At 39.5% G+C, this 23,469-nt stretch overlaps 1 protein-coding gene across 2 annotated transcripts in view; it reads left to right on the forward strand.

Moving 5' to 3' along the window:
• Positions 1-291: 291 nt before the first annotated feature.
• Positions 292-23,469, forward strand: part of mmp17a (matrix metallopeptidase 17a) — a 34,461-nt gene continuing 11,283 nt past the window's right edge. The window contains exons 1-4 of one of the 2 annotated variants that reach the window (XM_049738033.2): positions 292-649; positions 868-975; positions 19,908-20,040; positions 20,481-20,616. In XM_049738033.2, the coding sequence (XP_049593990.1) occupies positions 892-975; positions 19,908-20,040; positions 20,481-20,616 (353 nt within the window). In that variant the 5' untranslated portion in view covers positions 292-649; positions 868-891. Of the gene's footprint in view, positions 976-19,907; positions 20,041-20,480; positions 20,617-23,469 lie in introns of both variants that reach the window. The other variant, XM_049738032.2, reaches the window with a different exon arrangement.

The raw sequence follows: 23,469 nt of genomic DNA on the forward strand, positions 1-23,469 counted from the left end.
CTTACAAATAAAATGTATTATTATTATTATTATTATTATTATTATTATTATATGTATTGCAACATTTCTTAGAAATGCAGTCTGACAGAAAAAGTTTACGATATGATTACTCGCTTATATAGGAGGTTCTTAGATGCAGATGGAAAAAAATAATTATAATTAGTCTACATTTTATCGCCTTTCCCGAGATATTTAAGTGACTTTATCTTCAAACGTCTTAAACAACTTTGCAGTATATATTTGTAGATACTTTAAATACATCTAACCAATAATAATATTTTTATTTATTTATTTACTTGTATGACTATTAATTGATACCAATGTTTATTTTAAAATACTTGAAAAAAATTCCCTCGAGTATGGCCTACTAGGTATGGAAGCGTCTACAAAAAGCTGTTCGATACTTATGCTTTTATTTTGACGGTCTATCTAGGAAGTCGGCTGCGTTGCCGGTAATTGTCTATGCTTATCTGCGCGTCCTGTGCAGCTGCTTACTTACTTGGAGCAGAGCTGCCTGGAGCCACTCCGGTCATGAGGGGAGCACTACTGCACGTCGCTTACTGGATCTTTTTCCGAACCGGAATATTCCTTTAGTCTTTGCATCATTAGTTGGCGCTTTGTAAAGCTCCGAGTCGGACTGCACAAACAGGTGCTGTGCGTCTCACCTGTTAAATATTTTCAATGTGTTCTACAGTGAGGTTGATTTTTTTTTGCACATTTTACACTTTAGCTGCAAGACTTTTTTTGTATTTTTTTTTTTTTTTTTTTTTAAATCTCACTGGATGCTGCTTCCCGGGTTGTCGCGTGAGCCCTGCTGTACCAGCCGGCTTCTAAGGGCGTGAATTTCTTTCTCTGGCTTTTCCCAAGTGGACGAGGAATATATGCGCGGAGATGCTGCTTCTGCTGCCCATTCTGTGGATGCTGCCGCTGAGCGGAGCGGCTCCCCCGCAAACCGAGAGGGAGGACACAGGGGTGGTAAGTTACTACAGATGACTTTTTTTTTTTTTTTTTTTTTTTGCACCAATAACCTGCAGAATTGAATTCATCAACAAAATATCTGTGAATGTTATCATGCCCACTGCAGCCAAATGATCATGCTGTAAAAAAAGAAAAAAATTTGGTGAGCCTCTTCCAGGTCTTTTTGAAGGAAACAGAAATAATCATCCATCATTTATACCACTTGTCCTCCGCAAACTTTGATCAAGAGGCTGTTAGCACCCAGGATTGGTCGCCGGTCAATCACAGGTCACATTCACTCTCACATTCACACCTATCAGTCAATTCAGTGAACCTAACATGCATGTAGAAGGAAGTCAGAGATTCAAACCCAGAACCTCAGAACTGCGAGGCAGCGAAACACTCATCCATGACAAATAAATGAAAAGGGATTTGTCCATCTTTCCCGACAGCATCCGTCGTCGATAATAAGAGGAGCTCACTGTCAGACGTCAGCCCACCAAGTAGGCGAGATTATGACATCAAGGCTTTTCTCACTCATGCAAATTGCAACGAGAACTTCCCGTTTGTGAAGCTAAACGTCAAGCCGGTGACTTATCCGCTGTTAGAAAACGTATTAATTGTCCTTTAAATCCGCAAATACTGACATAAGCATCTTGCAGGTGCTCATAGTCCAAAACGTGGAGGATTTGAACTTCTTCCACCCAGCACAATCTACGCTTCTCATCCCTGCTAGTCTTTGAGTTTTGGGATTCAAGCCAAGCCCTACTTATGTTTTTCCTATACTTTTTATGGATTTTCTGTTGGTTCTCTCCACCTTTGGAAAGACACTAAATTGTTAATTGGTGCAAACTTGAGAATAAATTCTTTGTGTCTGCCTCATTAGCGTAGCCGGTTAGCTTGAGGCAATCACATCTGACTAAAGTGTACAACAGAGTCTGTTAACTATTTTTATCTGTCTGAATTGGTTGCACTAGATCATTTAACAAAACCTCTTCTGCATGGAAATTAGAAAATAAATATGCTGCTGCAGTCTCTGATGGTGTCATGCTTCAATCGCCTGACTTCTGTTCCCAATTAGTGACTGAATCTCCACAGTAGATGTGCTCATTAATGACTGGCGAGGGATGTTGACGTCGAAAATCAGCTAGCATAGACTCCGGAAAATAAAAGCATGGACCAATTGTGTTTGAAAATTGAACTTCCACTGCATTGTTTCTTACATTTCGAAAATGCACAAGTTAATGGCTCAGGCAGCATTTTCAGAACTGACTGTAGCAGTTTTTTCCTTTGAGTATTGAGCTGAACTGAAATGCACCCAGTTGGCCCAAACTGTAGTATTGTTTTTTTTTTTTTTGTGTGTGTGTGTTCAACAGAGGAGCGTTGAGGTTCGGAATAAAAGGTAGAAAGTTGCTGGTAAACTTTTCAAATGATCCTACTGCTGTTAAATAATGTTTCGTTTTCAAATTTCTGACAAAATGTCAAATTGTGACAAGGACGTGGAAGTGTAACTTTCATCGGTTGTCCCCGTTATGTGGTTAGTGTTTTTTTTTTTTCCCTTCTGCGGGCCGCTTGGAAGGTTTAATATTTCATATTTGTCTGACAACTCACAGAAATGCTTGATGGTATTCGCTCTAGGGCTCAACTTAGTTTGAATGAATGTGAATTTGAAAGACTTTAAAATTAAATTAAGACTAAGAAATTAATCGATTAACCGACAACTATTCTAATTGAGTAATCGTTTACAGCCAATTTTTTTAACTAATTTATTTCAAATACTCTTTGAGCCTCTCAACAATCATGAAAATTCTAATGCAACATCCAAAACTTTTTTTCCGATAGATGCTCAAAATCACGATAAAAAAACGATTTCCAGTCAGATTTTGGTAATTTCCAAATTGTACGACCGCAATATATTAGCCTACATTTTAATCTGCTCTTCATTTCTTTCTCCGACTTGTGTGCCCTCTCATCTCTCAGCATTCCCTTTTAATTCCAATTTCAAGTTCATTAGCGATAGCGAGCATAATCTAACCGAGACAAATAATCAGTATGATCAGCCCGGGATATTTCCGAGTTGGCCCATCGGTACACGAGGGAACCGAAGGACATTGCCACACTTTCCCACCACACCAAATTGATCAGATCAAGTACTTCCTAACTGCTCAAGAATATAAAAAGCACTTAATCACAAAATAAAAATTCCATCATATGTATAATGACTCCTTTATATGTTTGCACACCCACGTCATGATCTTGGTGTCCATAACAACCTCATGGCGTGCACACCACAGCTCACATCAACGATATTATTGCTCTTCTGCTCTCCGCCGTGATATACTGTGTAGCCGCAGCGCGCCGATGTGCAGTTTCAGCACTTGAGTCATAACACCTAAAACACAATACGCTTTTGCTTTGTGCTCATCGGCTTATTTTCCCCAGGAGGACTCTTTCTTCCTCCCCCACCTACCCCGCTCTCCTACTGAAGTAACTGAAGAAGTTCCCCAAGGATCCACACACCTGAATGAGCAGCATTCCTGTTGACACGCAAGAATGATAGAATGGAGGATGAAATGACGTCATATACCGCTCCCTGTAGGAATTAATAATTAGGTAGCTGATCTCCAGACACATTTGTATCGTTTCCCAACAGTCACATTTGACTCCATTTGAGCCATCGATTCATTGAATGAATTGTTTCTTTTTAATGGAAGAATCTCTGTCTGAATATGAATCAATATGGAGCAGATTTATGATTCCTAGATGAGTTGTGCTGTAACGGATGTTTGTGCAGATCTTACAGCTCTGAGATGATGTCATGTTGAATAATTTGGTATTTGGATATCCTACTGAAAATTGAATTGAATAATGAATACAGTATTAGGATAAAAAATATATTTTTTTGCTTGGCTAAAGAAGAGCTAAGCTCACGGCAATCTAGGACTTGCTTAGCGGCTAGCTGCTAAGGTCACCGCTAAACGGTAAATACAATGTCTTGATTTCAGCACGACGTTTTGTTGACTTCGGCGCAAATTTTTAGTTATGTTACGTTCAGTCTCAGTTTGCAAATGGAATTTTTTTTGAACGCCAAGCAAAGTTTTAGGTCTTTATCATCTTTGGCACTGTGACATGAGCCGGACGCCTTGCTGAGAAGCTAGCACACAGTCTGTCACATGGAAGCTCTTCTTCTGAAATCTCACTGTGTGCTTCTTTCTTCAATTATTCTCTGTCATGTTTCAAGCTGGAGGAAATAAAAAGAATGACCTTCGTCTTGTTTGCCAAAAGTCAGTTCTCTTAAATTCTCTTCACTGAGACATTCTGGTTCCTATGGAAGCTTCTTAATGAAAGACAGCTAGCCTTGTGTTGTCAAACCATTGTCATACTTTTTATTGTCTTAAAAAAGAAAAATCGAACGGTGACCCTTACCAATGTGTCAATATAGACTGTACTATTTTATGTTTTTATGCAGTATCGTCTTTGGAATTCCGACGTAGTTACGGCCATCTTAAAATATTTCCTAAAACACGATCATCTTGACATTAATATCCTTCTATGCTTTATGATTTTTTCTAATATTCAACAAATAGTGCCGTAAAGTCAAGGAGAGGAAATTGGTTTGGTTTAAAATTGTGACTCACCGGCGAGAAATGTACGGTGAATCTGACTGTCTATCAGTCGAAATAAAATGATCATTTGCCGGAATACAGATTTTCTTTCCCCGCTTAAGCATCATACCCTCCAACTTGGCATTCTAGATGTGTTATTTGGCAATTGATCGGCTGAAAGTAAAATATCCCGCTCTTAACACCTCAACTGTTTTACTCCATCAGGTGAATCATTTACACCGAAAGACTCTTCAGATTCAGTTAGTATCTTTGATTCATGGCATTTACTTCAAGTCGATACCACTTCGGTCTGTTTCCCCGCACATTCCTGTGCTATTAATTCTTCATCACTCAACAAGCAACGCTAGCGCACAAAATCAAAAATCATCATTTAGTTTTGTTTCTGAATGGGAGAGTTTTAATGATTTAATTTCTGTACAACTGGTGTTCATCCGCTCCTTCTACCTCCTTCTCCTCACGTAGGAGGCTTTCTTAGACTGGCCCATCATGGTCTGTCTGATTACACCCAAAGGCCCGAGGATAGAAGGAGGCTCAGCGAGAAAATTGGATGTAGTGAAAGTCCAGGAGAAGTACTGAAAGAGGGGATTGGTGTTATGAAATAACAAAGGGTCAAGTAAAAAATATGCAAAATGAAGACGGTGAAAAAAACTCCAGCCCAGAAGTGCCGAATAAAAAATATTCGGTGTATTTTAAGCGCACGTTTCATTTCATGTTATTCAGTGTAAGTAAAAACTGTAATTTGGCGCTATAGATTTAAATAGAATCGTGTGGAGGCACAAAATAGGAATTGAACACCTGCACTGTAAATCCAGCCTGTGGGTTCAACAAGGTTGTAATGAGGAAGAAGAAGAAGAAGAAAAAAAAAGAATAAGGGTTTCCTCTCAGCTGCATATGATTTCCCAATTCTCTCATTCATTCTTGGCCATTTCATGACTTACGGCAACTGCGACTTCGAAACAAGCTGGCAAGCTCTCAGCCTCTCCAAGTAATAACCCCCCAAATCAAGTCCATGTGGCCTTTCCTATTTTAAGTGAGGCCCAGTCATACCCCAAGATCAAGGCTAGCAATGCCATTCAGAGAACCCGATCTCGTAATTACAGCCGTCGCTTGAGGTTTGCCGCCTGCGTATTCACGTTGGAGTCAAATAATCCAAACGGCTCACCGAGCGAACTGAATCGACCGCAAAGCCGAGCCGAACGGGTTCCTCTTGAAGTTTTTTGCCTTTGGAGGCACGCTGAGTTCAAATTCAAAGCGTTGTTTGCTTGTTATCTTTAAAAAAAAAATAGCATCGTTGCCTGGAGTGACGCGCATAGCTGATTTTGTCCGCCGGCAGGAGTGACGAAAACCCGACGTGCTTCTTAACTCAAATAAAAAGACGCACATTTTGAATTTCTTTTTAACCGCCGAATGAGAAAACGTAATGATCTCAGAATGTGAACATGTTTGTGTTTCTATCTGAAAGCAAGAAAATAATTTACTGTTAGACTCACCGTATTTACTGAAAATAGGCCAAGGCCTTTTTGTCCGTCCAGTAATTTGGGTTGGCTATATTTGCCTCAAACACGTCCTTGGCCACTGAGAGCGCGACACAGATTCCGAATCGCCGCTGACGGATTACAAATAACCATGAAAAAAATATAATCAGATGTAATCAAGGCATAAAAACTGACAGAAAAGAGAAAACAAATCAGAGCAACACAAATGACTTTCCATTCTCAATTGTATCTTGATGTGCTTGTAGTATGAATTGGCTAATTAGTTGTTTTTTTTGTTTCCCCTTTAATTGGGAACAATCTGAAGATTTATTACACTCAATGGCCCCGTGTGTTCTACAAGAGCAATTTAATGATCTCACATCAACAACGAGAGCCCTTGAAGAAGCCACAAATGAACGTCTCCTTTCATCCTGTCACACTTTGCTTTATTTTTCCGAGAACGTTCTTGCCAGAGGGAACGGCCCTTTCGCTTACTTTATGCTAGCTAACTCTCCTGAGATCTTTGCTTTGGTTTGAGTTGCATATTTCAAAACCCAAATAGAGTCTGAGGAGGTTACCTTACGCAACCTCAAGCCTTGAGGCAATCTGGGAACCCGACACGATAATGTCACCGTGTTTTAACTTTTCAATGTTGAGTTTCTGTGCGATCGATAGCGCAGTTAAAGGGCTAGCGAGAAAACGTGTTTAATTATTTCCTGTCTAGCAAACAAACTTAGTCATCGGTTTGGACGTGTTGGAGTGTTGAGAATCAGGTTTTGTTTGAAGCAGCAGGCCTCGGCGTCGACAAAATCAACATTTGTAGAAAATTGTCAATATATAATTTCCATTGAGAATTGCCGCCTCAAAGGTTTATAATCTGGACCTGGCTGGATTTAGAACAACGGGGTGGGGGGGCGTAAGCGTTTGATGTTTTTAACGGAAAACATATCGTAATCATTTTTTTTATCTAAATCGATTTGTGTGTTGGGGCCAAAGAAGAAAAAGCTACATCTGAGGCATCCCAAAGCGTCGGCTGCCAGCCAAACCCGAGTTTATACATCTCTGTGTCGATTTATCTTCTGCAACATGATGAAATGGTGTTTAGAGGGGGGACGGAGGAACTCTGACATAGTTATTAACTGATGATTAACAGCCAATCTGCTTCTTTTCTATTTTTTTTCAATGTAGTTCTTCCAAGAACCTCTTAATACCTTTTGACCAGAATATTCTAAAGTACTTAATGGGCTATTCAAATTACAATAATTGATTATATTTGTGTTTATTTATCATTTAATCTGTATTTATTTATTTGTATTTTTATCTTATGTATTTATTTATTTTATTCATTTATTTTACCATACAGCGCTTGATGTCACATGCTTTAATATGGATTTTTTTTTTCTCCACAAGTTGAAATGGCCAAATTTTTTTGGGTTGTATGGTGAAAAAGGAAAGCATGGGAAGCAAAGACTACCAAACTAGGTCAAAGAAAGATCAAATATTCCTGCAACACACCTAGTATCCATTTTACATATCCACCTGGAATTGGGGGGATTTTTCTACACTGAACAGGCAACCCTGGAGCTTGCATTAAGTCAGTACTGAGATTTTCACATTTGTGCAATATTTGGTTCACCTCCAAAAAACAATATGTCAAGAATTTCATCCAAATATGACTTATGTTACTATTATGACTCTTCTGAGAGGGCAATTTATGTTTTTTAATTAACATCTTTTGAATCAAAATTGCTATAAAAAGAGCTTTCATCAAACGGCCATGATATTCATATTTAAAAAGAAGCTACAAGTCGGTTTATTCCTCAATGTTCCCGGTAAAAATTAATTTACCGTTAGCACAAAGTGATTAAAACGTCACAAACGTATTCCAGTTTTTGTTGGCCAAAGATTCACGCAGAAAATGAATTCAAACGGAGGTGGCTAGATTTTATTTTGGGACTGGCATTTCTTATTTATGACCATTTCTATTTCTTTCTTTGCAAAACAAATCCTTGACTCAGACAGCCCTTGTGTTATTGACGTTCGCTTTGACACATTAATTTTTTCAGGGCAGAGTGTTGGTGTCACCGTGCGTGTTCTAGCAGAACCTGTGGCAGAATGTGCTCCGTCTGTTCGGGGGAACATCGGCAGCAGGAGACAGTGGAAATGACAAGAACAGCAGCTGTTAACATATGTAGCGACATTGAAACTTCACACATCCACCACTGGGGGAAAAAAAAGTTTTTTTATGTTAAATAAAAGTTTTGATAATTGATTGTCGCTGTGGTATTATATTAAATGTCAGAAGTGGAGGAGTATGATTACCGGAATGGCAGCTGAATCCCCAGCATGCTAACTGATATCTCGCCTTGAAGCTAATGTTAGTGTCGTTTTAGCTAACGCAAGCCAAGCTGTTCGGGCCATTAAGTAAAACAATTAATATAGCTGCCGCATATGATTAACATGCAGGAAAAACAAGCAAATGAAAACAAGACAGTCCACGAGTCGTTCGACTTCAAACCTAGCTACTGATCTTGACATCCAACATGGCCGACAAAATCACTTTGATTAGGACAATGAAGAAATTTATTTAAAAAGTTACTCGCCTCACTTTCTGTATGTGTTAGAAAGTTGCAATTGAATTTTAGGATTGCAATGTTCAAAGAGCAGCTGAGGTTAACAAAACCAACCTAATTATTTTATTTTTTTTCCGAGATAGCATCTTGTGATGTTATTTGATCTTGTTCCTGTGATATTGAACATTCATTGTATTAAAAGACCTCAGGCTTTTTTTGGCTTTACTTGTATTTCATGAAAAAAGTCGTACATCTTCCAATCAATGAATGTTAGGCTTTGCTTTTTTGAGTATTACACTAGCTCAAGTTGATTTTTTTTTTTTCGGGCTATGGAATGGATATTCCTGTCACGATCGGGGTTCCATATTAACGTTTTCATGAATCTCTGCACGAACCAGTCGGCTGGAGTTTCTTCAGTTTATTACAGTTGAATGTCAAGACGTTATCTCCGAGCCTCAGCTGTACTTTTGTTTGAGTTGAATAAGGTAAAAGGTAAAAGAAGTTGATGATGTCATCGTCTAAAAGCAGACACATGTGGTGTGCACGTCTGGTCACGGTCGAAAGGGTCCGGTTTCTAATCTCGCCCTTCCTTTGTGGCATTTGGATGTTCTTTCCGTGCTCGTCTGAGTTTTTCTCGGGTTCTGTGTGTCACATTCACAAAAAAAATGATTGCCCATAATTGTGAAAAAGAAATTGACTTTTTTTTTTAACTCATGTTTGATTGACCGGCTTCCAGTCTACCTTAAGAATGGGTCACCAGAATCCTTTGACCCATAAATCCCAATAAGAACAAATGGCTTGGTATTTTTTTCACAAATCATTTGTCATGTTTACGATTTCATTGTAGACAACCAAATTTTCCGTCAGCTAACGTAAAAAACAAATTGTATTTGGTCGTAACATTTCCGCGGTAAATGCTTTTCCGAGCTAATGGTAGCCTACCGACGTCTATCAACATCACCGTGGACCTGCCCAGTTTGACCTTTGACCCCAATTCCCCACGGCCGCCGCCGGCAGTGTCGGATCGCGAGACAAGCAAACTCCCTCCGCGGCTCATTTTGTTCGATTTAACTCTCCATTCTTTAGCGTTGCCATGAGGGCTGGCTTTTTCGGACGTGCGCTTGAAGGCTGTTGGAGAATCACTCGATCTACAGCGAAGGTTGTCGTTATAGCTGTAGGTCCGCTCGAGCATTTCTCAGCCTTTCCTGCTAATTAAATCGCATATATCTTGACAGCTTGTGTCTTCCTGCAGGTGCACACAGCACCTTTTGTTTGTTTTGTTTTTTTCACCCCCCCCCCCCCCCCCCATCGTTACTCGTCTTTGTCAGATAACTCCCCACTGAAGTCACAATGGCTGCTCCTCACCTACCGGTTTGTGTTCTTTTTACAGCCTGCAGCTGCGGGTGACTCTAAATAGAACTTCTGTTTGTTTTGATGGCCTTTTATTTTTTATTTTTTTGGAACTGCTTTCTAGAGCCGCTGATAAAAGTTTTGGTGTGCTCCAGGCGAGGAGTGAAGACAAATAAGTAAACTGAGTAAAGTTTGAAAGGCTTATCATGATGATAATGACTTTTGATTTGTTTTTTGACAGACTTTTGGATATTTTCGTCTCCTTTACGCGCTCGACTTGTAACCAAGCTATGTTTAGCTTGCTAGCTTTAGTCACTCTCTAACCACTACATCTGTTTCCACAATTGTCGAGCCACCACACGATGATTCTGCGGCAGTTGCAAAATCATAAATGCTCTAGGAAGAAGAAAAAAAAAAATGCTTTGTGATTGTCACTTTCGGCTGTGTGGGCTGACGACACTTTTGTACAGTTTCCACCAAATTGGCAACAGATTTTTGTGAGATGTAGAAAAGCAACTCACAATTGATTATTATTAGTGTTATATTATTGTTGTTGTTATTATTTTTTATTATTATTTTTAGTGTTATTATTATTGTCTCACTTTTGTAACCCTAACCCTAACCCTAACCCTAACCCTTCATTAGGAAGTCCAATGCATGAAATTTTGAGGTGAAGAGATTCCCTTTTCGCCGTCCTTCACTTCCCTTCACACCGCTAACTCGTCTGTCACGCATAATCAGATGGCAAAGATGCAATTAGTTTCTACATCATGACATTAGCGCTGGTTAAAGACATTTCACATTTATATGCCGGTTAACAATGAAATAAGATCCAGTGTTACACATCGTACAGTTAATGAAGTTTTATTAAGGCAAGAGTGCATTTATTGGATTTTTTGGGGGGAAAAAAAAAGAAAAAGCTCACAGTAGAAATGTCAGGTCACGTCAAAGCTACAAATTAAGCCGCCATTGTTGTAAATCCACGTGACGGCCGATTACCAAAGAATTGAAACCTTTCAAAGCACGCCATGCTTTAAACACTCACACGGTATATAAAATAACTCAAATTTGCATTTAACACGAGTAAGCTTCTTTGTTTTGGAGTTCTGCGCTAGTTTCTGCTTGTTTTATTACACTGGAGGGAAAAGTCAACTCAGGAAGCAGCCGCAGTTGAGAACGTACGTACAATCGTTAAAACTAATGTGGAACAAGCAAGGCCGTTTGCTTGACCTTTGCGTCCCTTTAAATAACACTTGTAAGCTATAAATAATGTTACAGAATTTATATTTTCCCTTTCAAGTTGAGGCTTTGAAGCGGGTATCTGTTCTCCCAGCGTCATCTGAAAGAAAAATGAGCCCCTAGATTGAAATTAATAAGAAACAAATGACGGGGGGGGATCAGATTACCTTTGAGATCAGATGCATTAAAAAAAAAAAAAAAGAAGAACAAAAAAACAACTCGTGGGCATACACTCAAAAGATAAAGATTATTTCCGATAGAGGATTGCATATGTGATAGCCGTGCGAAACTGTCAGGCAGCATGTTTGTGTGTGTCCGTGTGTGTGTGTGTGGCTTATGGGATGAACGCAACAGCAGGGACGGCGGGCGGCCGTTACCCAATCCTTGTGTTTGCGGCGTTGGCCTGCTGCCGTGCCACATTCCCACCCACGGAGACCAAGAACTTCAAAGAACATTAAGACACCGATTCCCTGAGGGGAGCCGCCGAATTTTCTTTCTTTTAAAAATAAGCTCCAGTTACACTTGCACATGACCGACATGCTGACAGTTACTTCATGACATGCGACTTATTTAAAAATATATTATTTTATTGCTGTGCGCAGATAATTTGCTTCAGTGCATTTAGCTTTTAGAGGTTGATGATATATCATATTTGATTATTTTGTCAAAAATGGTATTCTAATAGTTGTCGATTAATTTGGTAATCGAAAAGTTGTCGATTAATCGATTCATTTGACAACTCTGTAATTAAAATAGATGGGCATAACAATTGATCTTCTGTGGTAACATCATCGCGTTCTGCTAGCATTAAAATTTGGGCTAGGCAGTATTTGATAATCAAAAAGTTGCCGATTAATCGATTAATTTGGCAGCTCTGTAATTAAAATAGATGGCCGTAACAATTGATCTTCTGTGGTAACATGACTGCGTTCTGCTAGCATTCAAATTTGGGCTAGGCAGTGGTATTTGATAATCGAAAAGTTGACGATTAATCGATTAATTTAACAGCTCTGTAATTAAAATAAATGGGCATAACAATGAATCTGCTGTGCTAACATGACCGCGTTCTGCTAGCATTAAAATTTGGGCTAGGCAGTAGTATTTGATAATCGAAAAGTTGCCGATTAATCGATTAATTTAACAGCTCTGTAATTAAAATGGATGGGCATAACAATTAATCTGCTGTGCTAACATGACCGTGTTCTGCTAGCATGAAAATTTGGGCTAGGCAGTGGTGTCCAGTGTGAAGTAGAAAATGTTTATGGAGTTTGACATATTTATCATCCATGATCTCATCTGCTCTCTCGCTTGTCCAACAAGCCGCAATAGTTTTGGAGAGCTCATCGTGACTTCAACTCAAGCACCAGCGTGGGCTGAATATGAGTAGAGGTGAAAGGGCTGAGCTTCAGTGGACAGCTGAAGTTTTGGCAGAAGGTCAAAGTGTCCTTCACTTGGAACGGAAACTGTGTGACTCCCTGCAGCTTCAACATCAGGTCATTTAGTTGGACCAAGACATCATGGGGTTAATCCTTAGTGTTGTCACCATGGGGTTTCTTTGTTGGTAAAGATCTCCAGATGCTTTAAAGGTTGCTTTCCATTTTGTGGACCTTGACAGCATTTTTTTTTTTTTTTTTTGCTCATTTGAAAGACTCTGATGTAAGAGCTGACTCATCATCTTTGCTGAACAGCTCACCTAATGGCATTACATGTATGGGATGACATAGCCGTGTGTTTATTTCTATTATCACAGCTTCCTCCATGAACATCCTTGGCGGCCTATAAGAGGATTGAACAAATGGTGTGCTCCATTAAACAGACACCTCCAGGTCACAGGGTTGAAGATCAGGAAAAGAAAGCCTGGCTTTCTCATTTCTTCCCGCCTTCGCCCGTCTTTTGTTGTCTCCTTGCAACGCCTCAGTCAACAGACAGGAGCTATGTCTCGGTTCTCCGTGGAACCAGCTGTCTCTAAGCCGGGGATTAAATGATTCATTTACCAGCCGCATTTTAATCCTCTCTGTCACACACTTGCTAGGAGACACGGAGACCCGAGCGCGAGCACGTACTTTTTTTGCGGCAAAATTAAATTATGTCGGATGTATGTGCAATTAAGCAATGGCCTAGCGTGGCGACGGTGGAACCTCGGTGTGAAGTTTTACAACGAGGCAATCGCGTGGTGCATTTTTAGGAGCGTTTTATTTATTGTCTGATGAGTGATGCGGGGGGGGGGGGGTGCCATCTGTGTGAAGCCGAGTACTTTTCAAATAGGGCAGATGACTATCACCGCATGTGAGGGACGGACAATAAAATCAAATCCTTAGCCTAATAGCATAATTACCTAAGTCGTTTTAACGAAAAACAAAAAAAACGTAACGGTTAAATTGAGGCAATCTATTCATTCGTTCTCTACCAATGACGGCTATAGACGTAAAAGAAAATCCAATTTAACTGAGCTTAAAGAAACATTTTAATAGTCAAGATGGAGATTTATAATTGGTCCTTAAAATCCGTTTGGTTTATATTTGACAATCAAAAGCAGACGAAAAAGCAAAACACGTTTCTCTGAATCTTACCAATGTGAGTGAGGTCGCACAGTATGACTTCTTTTGTGAGATGTAACTTGAAATGAAGTTCTTGCCCTAAGTGTTTGTTTTCGAATCGCCTGACCTTCCGTACCAGGCTACTTACCTTTTTTGGAGCCACCCGCATTCCGATTCCAACAAACAAATCTCACACCACGGGAGATGAAACCTCAAAAGCCCCTTGTGGTATAAACACACGCTTAAATGACTTCAACTTCACATAAAACATTTCAGCTCCAACATTGGATACAAAACAAAAGACCATTTTCTGATTTTAATCGATGAACTCGTGACCTCTTCCGCAAAACATCCCTCTCAAAACTTATCCCCAAGCAAAAATAAACTTGGCATAGATAACTTCGCATAAAAAAATTCTTCCATTTCATATTGATCAAATCAAATATTTTATTTACAACCCAAATCGCTAATGCTCAAAAAAACGACTCAGCTTTCAATTTCCTGTGCGGCTCGCCGCTATCCCAAGGCCGAGGATACTTGATGGCTTTAACTCCTCGTTGGAGGAGGGGGGGGGGGAAATGCTAATAATATATGGGACAGAGCAAAAAAAAAAAAAAGTGATAGCTCTTTTCACCATAGGAGGAAATCTGACTTTTATGTGGTCCTCAGGGCCACATGCTCACATATAGCAAGCCAGCCTCGCTCCACCACAAGGCAATTTTGCTCCATACTGTATGAAGTCTACTAAATGTCTGAAGATGAAAGAACCCTCTGCAGACTTTCAAATGCGAGGTCTTGCGGTGCGCTGTTTAAAGGTTAAGGCCCACTTGAAACACTCCACCTAACCCCCAAGAATGTTGGCTTTCCCTCTTAATCAACCGCACCGCTTAAAAAGAAGAGGCAGTCCTTAGCCAAGAAACTGACATATATGATTTAGCAGTCTTAAGAACAAAATTGCCACTCCTGACAATCTGACTCATGACTCGAGGAGATAATATGAAGAAGAACAAAAAAAGCCAACTTGTGTGGCATTTTTCAAGTTCATTTCAAAATGGATTGCAGTACTTGGCTTTAACCAGCAGAGGCACTGTTGAGTCAGTTTGCTGTGTTTGATTTGTTAATTTCCCCCATAGATGATCATTATATGAATAGGGATCGTATCAGGTATCGGTATTCTCGGTGGAGGTCGATACCATTTTAAAATCAGGAACTTTGAAGATGATCATTATTTGAATCAGGATGGGCGAGTATCGCTATCAGGTATCGGTACTCTCGGTGGAGGTCGATACCATTTTAAAATCAGGAACTTTGAAGATGATCATTATTTGAATAAGGGTGGGCGAGTATCGGTGCTCTCGGTGGGGGTCGATACCATTTTAAAATCAGGAACTTTGAAAATGATCATTATTTGAATAGGGATGGGTGAGTATCATTATGAGGTATCGGTACTCTCAGTAGAGGTCGATACCATTTTAAAATCAGGAACTTTGAAGAATAGAAATGCACCATTAATTTTATACAATTTTCCACCCGCCCACATGCTTCATTCTTGCAAGTTTAATTGTCTTTCTCACTCGTTACCACACATACACATACACACACACACACACGGAGTAAAGGAACATCTCTGATTAAGCGTGACCGCGGGGGTCAACATATGCCGTCAGTATCATGCGTACACACAACGGAGCGTGCCAGCGTCTCACTCGACAAAACGCTTTCGCACAAAGTGCGGGATCCGGGCCAAAAAAATCCTTTTCAACATTTACTAATGTTTTTAATGAAAAAATGTTGCGGCACTTAAAAGAAAACGCCTTTAGCGCAATCCAAGTTGTTGGCAGCATATAGGGATTAAATTAGTCAAACATCAGTACATTTAGAAAAATGAAAACGTTTCTGTAGCAACAGTCTACTAACTGCACAGTAAGCCTCCGAGAGTTGTTGACATTTACGTTCCGGCCTTGGACTTGAAATGAAGTCGGCACCTTTGTGAGTTGAGAAAGATTGTGTTTAAAGGTGGCTTGTCGAAGGTCATTTCGGTGCAAACTTAGCGCCTAAATTGAGGCTTTTTCACTGCCAAGGACGACATAGCAACCCGAAATTGTTTTGTAAAGTGGAGCAGAAGGCAATTTTATCTCTAGGGTACCGCTTACACAACAAGCGATTGAAAGGGTTTTACACCAATGCGACTTTTAGCAACTAGCGTTAGCATCATTAGCATTTCTATGGGAACGCACGGTAACTCGTGGCATGTGAATAAGAGCCAGTTTGAAGGCCTTACAGCTGTTCGGTGAGGAAAACAGAGACGTTTTGTTGGATGGAACATCTCACAAAAAGAAGGAGGACAAAACAAGTTGAGGTTTCTAAGGAGATGGAAAGAGGAAGGCTGACCTTTTGACCTTTGAGACGGGAGCAAGGAGGAGATTTTTTTTTCCCCCCATGTGACAGGATTGTGAAGCATGATGATTAATAAGGAGCTAGTTAAAGACACAAGTGTTCTCTCACACCCATTTTTGGTTTTATTCTCAGTCATTCATTGTTCCCGTCACAACCGCACACTGTTCTTTTTCTTGGATATAAATAAATGTAGGAGTGAAAGTTGATGGCGTGATGGAAAAGATAAAATGGGCAGAACTATGATAGCTGCTGTCAAGCTTACACAACTGTACTAGTCTGGACCATCACAGCATTTTGAAGACAACTAATTTTATCTGGAAGATAATGTAGCATGAAATGGAATATATAAATCATTGGCCTCCTGAATTCTCATGGACAATTTATGTATGAATGAATCAGAGAGCGGCTCAAATAACATAGCAAAGCAATTGATTTGTAGCGCTTTGGATCAAATAAAAATATTTTTTCAAGGACGAAGGCTTAGGATTTTATCATTGGTATTTGATATTTTTCAGAATACCTTAATGCTACAAAACTGTGGTTCCTGATATTTTTGTTGCTTACACTTTTGGTGAATTCTCGCTGCAATTATTTATTCCGCATTTATTTATCTTTTATTCATCTGACCACCTGCTGTGTCACCATAATAATTCCGTACGAAAAGTAACAACAATTTAATACACAACAATCCCACTCTATTCCACATGACTGCATATAGTACATCCATATATAAATAGGAAAGGGAATGTGGGAATATTTTCAGGTCAGCGTACGCACCGCTGTCAAGATTTTCACAGATTGAGTTTGCCGCCGTGGTTTACAGCGGCACCGTAAACAGCGTTGTATAATTAAAAAGCGGATACCTTTAGTGAAGCAGTGAATGGGGGTTGTCAAGAGGGCACGTTATATTTCCAACTATCGATGTGTGCGGATTCTTCTACATCGCTCGGCATCTTGTTAATATTAAATCGGCTACTTTTTTTTTTTTACAAGTAAACAACTGCGGTTTCAAAGTGTCTCATTAAGAAGAAATCTAATATAAAAAAATCTCATTATTCCAAAATATATTCTTTTTTTTTTTAAGTCTGAGAGTTTTTAAGAGTATAGTCATGTATGCTCGATGCAAGATGAATAATGAAATCATATAATTTAATTTTATGCCTACCTTCACAGAACCTCTTAATGTCTGTGACTCACTCTCTGAATTACCGTACCGAAAGGACCGCTTGACGTGACTCATGTACCTTATTTCCACTCTTATGCAGCCACTGTAGATAAAAAAAAAAAAAAAAAAAATACAAATGAGATGAGAGGATTTAACATAACGATATAATTGCATGCACAAATGATACGGAATGTCGTCATAACTGTACTCACCCGCCCCTACTTTTCTTTATAACTCCAGTGGAGCGTGAAAAAAAATTCTGTTCTGGGCTGCTGAGAGAATTTGTTCAAATAATGAAACCAATTGGGAAATAAATGAAATCACTTGAACAGTATCAATATAAAAAATATCTTTCAAATATACTCACATCACATCTTATTGCGCTTTAAAGCACATTGTTCAACTTCCTGTGTAAAATCGCCAAAGCGCAACTAGCTAAGGCTTTATTTGAGGAGTTTTTTTTGTCATTGCACAACTGCACACTTTATTGAGTATGAAATCGTATTCTCAGCTTTAGTAACATTTATGAGCTTGTATGACTTGAGTTGGGCCTCAAATAACCTCTTGCAGTAGACGTGTTCCACTTTATCGTCCCACAACAGGAGAACTCAAAATTGTGTTTGCTAATGTCAGGTTTTGTATACGTGTCACTTTTTAGTCCCAAAAAAAAAAGAGCAAAGCAAATTTCGCAGAGGCTCAACTTCGGATGTTTCCCCAAATGCAAAAAAGCAAAGTGTTGGACATCATTTGACAGCGTTTTATCTCAGCTTCTGTATATCCAAATAATGCCTGATTAAAGAAGACCAGAGCCTCAACCATCTGCGTCAGCCCACTCATGTCACACTTAATCACAGATTAAGCTAGCAAACTTAGATTGTTTCTACAACATTTACAAAGCTTACTGATTCCAAAATGGAGTAAATTGTCAAACTAAATAAGTGTAATGTTCCTGAAGCTTTGCGAGAAGCTGTGTATATTTGTACGTTTTTGTACTCCCCCCAACGGCGCACACCGTCCTTTGAATTGAAGCCAAAAATGTGACGGATGATTTAATTTTAGTTCTTTTTAACCATTTTAATACAGTATTTTTTTTATTTGCAATATTAGCGTGCTATTTTTTCTCACAAATAAACAAAATATTTTGTTGTTTGTTTGCATTGCCTAAAATGGATTAATAGCATTCATTTTAATATTCTGAGCCACCAGAGGAGTTTGTTCATGGATATAGTAGCTCAATTCCATCAAATTTTGATGAATTTGTAATGAGCAATTCTCATGCCCATCCCCTGCCGGCGTAATTGTATCATATCGAATTCAACAGCTCGTGTGACCAAAATCCCATTAATGATTTTGTCACGCCGCATACAACAGCAGCCGTATGATGGAAAAAGAACCCGAAATAATCCATTAAAACAAGAAAGAAGACGAAGCGGAACGCTAATTGGCACCAATAATGACTCCAAAACAAACAATGCACAATTGATACAGCCGATATGAAAATTGCAAAGCCAACAATATCTATTTACGTTTAGAATCCATTCAAATTGCTATTGATTGTCTATGACAATTCGAAAAATGCCAACAATGTCATCCTTTAAATTATTGAAAACTATTTTCTCATCAACTGTCACACATAAGCAAAAGGAAGAAGGTGGCCGAGAGATTTTCGAGGTACCCGAAAGGTTAAAACGGCTAATGTAGTCAACCCTGAATATTAATTCAAGATTAGAAATTCTGCTGTCAGTCGCAGAATAAACAGGAAGCTGATTTATTGCGATCCATAATTGCCTGGCATACCTGCAGTAGATGAAAACGGTTTGCGAGAATGAAAGAGGCCAAGCGTAACTTGGAAGATGATTTGTCAATTTGGAAATGTCTTTGCATGTGTGCGCCCGGCAAACAACAACAACAACAAAACAAAAAACTAAATTGCCCAGTGATGAATTGCGATAAGGGGCTTGGGCAGGTTTGAACATAAATGCAATTTCATGGCAAAATGAGTCCAGAAATATCACTGCGGAGACTCATCGGCATAAACACAGCCTCGGCTGTAACTCTCCTCCCACAAACATTTAAAACCAAGGGAATAACCAGCTAAGCGCAAAAGCATATTCAGTGACAAATTGCCGTTTGCGTTTTCCTTTGGCTTTGCATCGCTGCTGAATCGAGCCAGCGGTCGCCTTTAAAATTTCGCTTCTTGCATCAGCCGTGCAGGTTTGATTGTTATCGTTTGGTTGGTTAGTGAGCATGGCAGGTTTATGCCAAAAGGATTTACACCGATTTTGGGGATGGGAGGGGTGAGGGAGGGTGATGGGGGGGGGGGGGGGGGGCAGTTGCAGCTGACTTAATTCTTGTGGCTTAGTTACGCAGCATTCTTAATGATGGATGGATGGATGGATGGATGGATGGATGGATGGATGGATGGATGGATGGATGGATGGATGGAAGCATGGATGGATGGATGGATGCATGGATGGATGCATGGATGGAAGCATGGATGGATGACTTGACTTGACTTGACTTGACTTGACTTGACTTGACATGGATGCATGGATGCTGACCTATGCATCTCCATTTTCCCGCTTCAGGATTGGCTGAGCAAGTTTGGTTACCTCCCACCCCCCGACCCCGTGACCGGCCAACTTCAAACCAAGGAGGCCCTGACCAAGGCCATCAAAGCCATGCAGAAGTTCGGAGGACTCAAGGAGACCGGAGTCTTCGGTGCGTATGTTTTTTGACGTGTATTTTATGCATGACCACAGCATGCGTCGCCGGGCGTCGAATGCAAATTTATAATCGCTCTTGAGATTGCGCCGAGGTGAATAAAACATTGTGACAGCGGAAGAATGATAAGTGCACATCCCGCGCTGGCTCACAAACACTGCGTCGTAAATCTTCATACACTGCTCGCTATCCACTTACAAACAAACGCCGGCTCTTTCTCATCTCACATGTATGAGTGTAGGCATGAGAGCAATCTTCAATCTGTAATATAATCATTCAAAAACACAGTGTGCGCAAATGTACAGACTTGTAATTGAATCTGAGTGGTTGTGCTGAAGATACTCAATGAACATTTTTGTTTTTCTTTTCTAGCAAATCTGAAATAAAGGACATACCTGACAGGGTGGTTTAAATCAATTTTTTTGGTCTCGCCTCAGATCAAGCCACATTGGGGCTCATGAAAACCCCCAGATGTTCTCTGCCAGATGTTCCCGCTCTTGAGGGTCCAGCGGGCCGCAGAAAGCGTAGCCTGAACACTCCAAACAAATGGACCAAAAGGCATCTTTCTTGGAGGTATTCATCTCAATTTTACAATCTTTGGAGTAACATTTTCTCTATTTCTGTAAATTTAATCAAATCAAAAATCTGACATATGAGTCATGGCATATTTCTGCCAATGATAAGCAGAAAGAATGATTGTGTTGACATTATGCGTCCTCATGTTACCAGGTTTTCTCTTCTCCTCAAATGTCTCGACAAGCTATGGCAACGGTCGTTATGAATTTTCCTCCGTCTCTTAAGTTAAGCTCCCGTCAATCATTTATTCTACCAGAATCACACGTCGGGATATTCTGCAAACGCCCTCGAGAGGTTTCACCCTACTTTTTATTATCAGTCCCAGTTGAGAGAGAAAAAAAAAAACTAAATAATTGATTTCATTGGTAACAATAATAACTCCTCTTCTTTGTTAGCGGTTGAAATTTGAGGTGCAGTCGACAGGTCGTCTTAGTTCAGCCGAGTGTAGGATTGCCTCGGGCTGGAGTATGTACCTGCTTGTGGAAAACATGTACGCTGTGGAAATGATGCTTCTGCAGATACTTCTGGAATGGAGTGACCATAAAAAAAAGATTCGTAATCAAATATACTGGAAGGTTAAAGTTGGTATCACTTGACAATATATTTTTTGGCTCGTATCAAACTGATCAGAGTTGTGTGGGAGAGAAATTCTATGCATGAGCTTATGGTGTATGTAAGGTCCAGTTTTTTTAAATAGTGTATTTGGGAAAAGTAAAACTACGCACCAGCTCGACCTTTAACCTTAACAAAGACCAGCGGTACACAAAGGGATATATATATTAAAAAAAAGACAGTTTTCTGTTTTCAATAGTGTTAGCAGTTCCAGCCTATTAGTCTGGAGGTCGCTGGGGAGATGCAAATAAGTGCTCCAGGGTTAATTGCCAAGTTAATTGTGTCGAACTTGAACACCGCTAAACTCTTTTCTTTACTTGGAGGTGCAGGGCGCAAGGTGACATAGGGCCCCGGCTGGATTTTCGAGGCTTTTTTTTTTTTTTGCACAAATCACTCACTCTGGGAGTGAAGGAAGACACACACACACAATATTTCTCTTTAATAAGACCTAGATACATCCATCCTTCCTCTTTTAATACTGCTTATCCCGGTCAAGGTCACTGGGAGTTGGAGAAGAGCCCGGCTGATTTATTTATTTATTTTTCTGGGGTGGGTGTTCACAAGGCTTCATTATTTAGAAATTTCTAGAGACAAAAATAACATGCCTGAAAAGTTCAACTAAACTTTTAAAGGTCATCATAATTGTAAAAATGTTTGCTTCAAGGAGTGAGTGATTTGTTTTGATTTACAAGACAGTTTTTCTTCCTCTCGCTTACACACTGGATGTGTAGCTATGGAAAAATTTCATGACAGCTAGCATCTTTAGCTTGGCGCAAATATTTCCCATGGGGGAAATTATTTTAAGATTAGCCCAACCAGCATCGGAGTGCAAATTGCATTGGACAGGAGGTTCAGCTTTAACGCGAACAAATTCGTACTGCAAGCACACGTCCAATATGAATAACATTCTTCTGCCAAGATTTAAAAAATGGTCAAGCTCATTCTCGTTTGATGCGGGCTCGCGTGCGGGCGGAATCGATGTAGTGACATTAAGCCTCTTGTTGTTTACCGACTCTGCCCGCTTTCCTTCTCATCCGTTAGCAACAATGCACATCTCATCCCTTCTTCTGTCAAAGCATAAAAATATGCACGAGCTGTCCCCGACCGACTGCTCGACGGCGTGTGTGTGTGTATTTGACGACGTAAGCGCTTCTTTATGTCTGTATTACGTTTGATTGATGCGGACCGGTCAGACGGCACGCTGTGTTCTCAGGTATTTTATCTGGGAGCCAACGATGCGCTCGGAAGAAGCTGTGTTCTTGTTAAACAACCATCGGCCTGCTTTAAACACCATTGCAAAAGTCTTAGAGGCGCAAACTTGGCTGGCTCGCGAGCTTATTATTTTTTCCAGCTGCTTGTTTGTCACGCTCGTGAAATCGCAAGAAATAAACATTTATGCTGTGATCTCACAGCCAGCAGCTTGATCAAGCACCGGAATCTGGCAGTGGAGTCACTTTGCCTTTAAATTTGTCATGTAGTAAAAAATATTATTATATAAACGCTTTATAAAATACTTTATATTATTATGTAAACACTATTCGTGTTTTGATTTTATATATGTATGTATATATATTTTTTTCTGAATTAAATTAAAAAAAATACTTTAATTAAAATTGTAATCATAAATTACACATCAGATATATATTTATTTTTTGTCTAAATTAAATTTAAAAAAATACTTTAATTAATTAAAATTGTAATCATAAATTACACATCAGATATATATTTTTTTCTCTAAATTAAATTTTAAAAAAAATCTCGAAATTACACATCAGACGTATTAGACTTTAGAATAGAATGGATGACAATACAATACAATAAGCCTTTTAAAATCAAGCAATTTTTATTTGTCTGTTTATTTTAACAGCAGCCAAATGGGCAGTAGCTGCACAGAAAAGCGCCACATCAATCTTGTATACTGTTTATCCTGCTCAGGATTGCTGGGAACTGGAACCTTTCCCAGTTGACTTTGGGCAAATCCCAGACGACACCCCGTCCTTGTCACCAGTCAGTCACAGTGCACATACTGTGTATAAACAGACAAACATTCCCAAAATCACAGCGTGAAATGTACTATATCTATATCTGTGCAATTTGTATTTTGTCAAAAAAATTAAATAAACACTGGCACAAATTTAATTGAAACAATCTCGTCGAGTGGAGCACGCAAAATCCATCGTAGACTTTCGAGATTAAAATATTATCAATAATTGAAAATATGAAATTTACAAACCACCC

The sequence above is a fragment of the Syngnathus scovelli genome, chromosome 13 (assembly GCF_024217435.2).
Source record: "Syngnathus scovelli strain Florida chromosome 13, RoL_Ssco_1.2, whole genome shotgun sequence".
Lineage (NCBI taxonomy): Eukaryota > Metazoa > Chordata > Actinopteri > Syngnathiformes > Syngnathidae > Syngnathus > Syngnathus scovelli.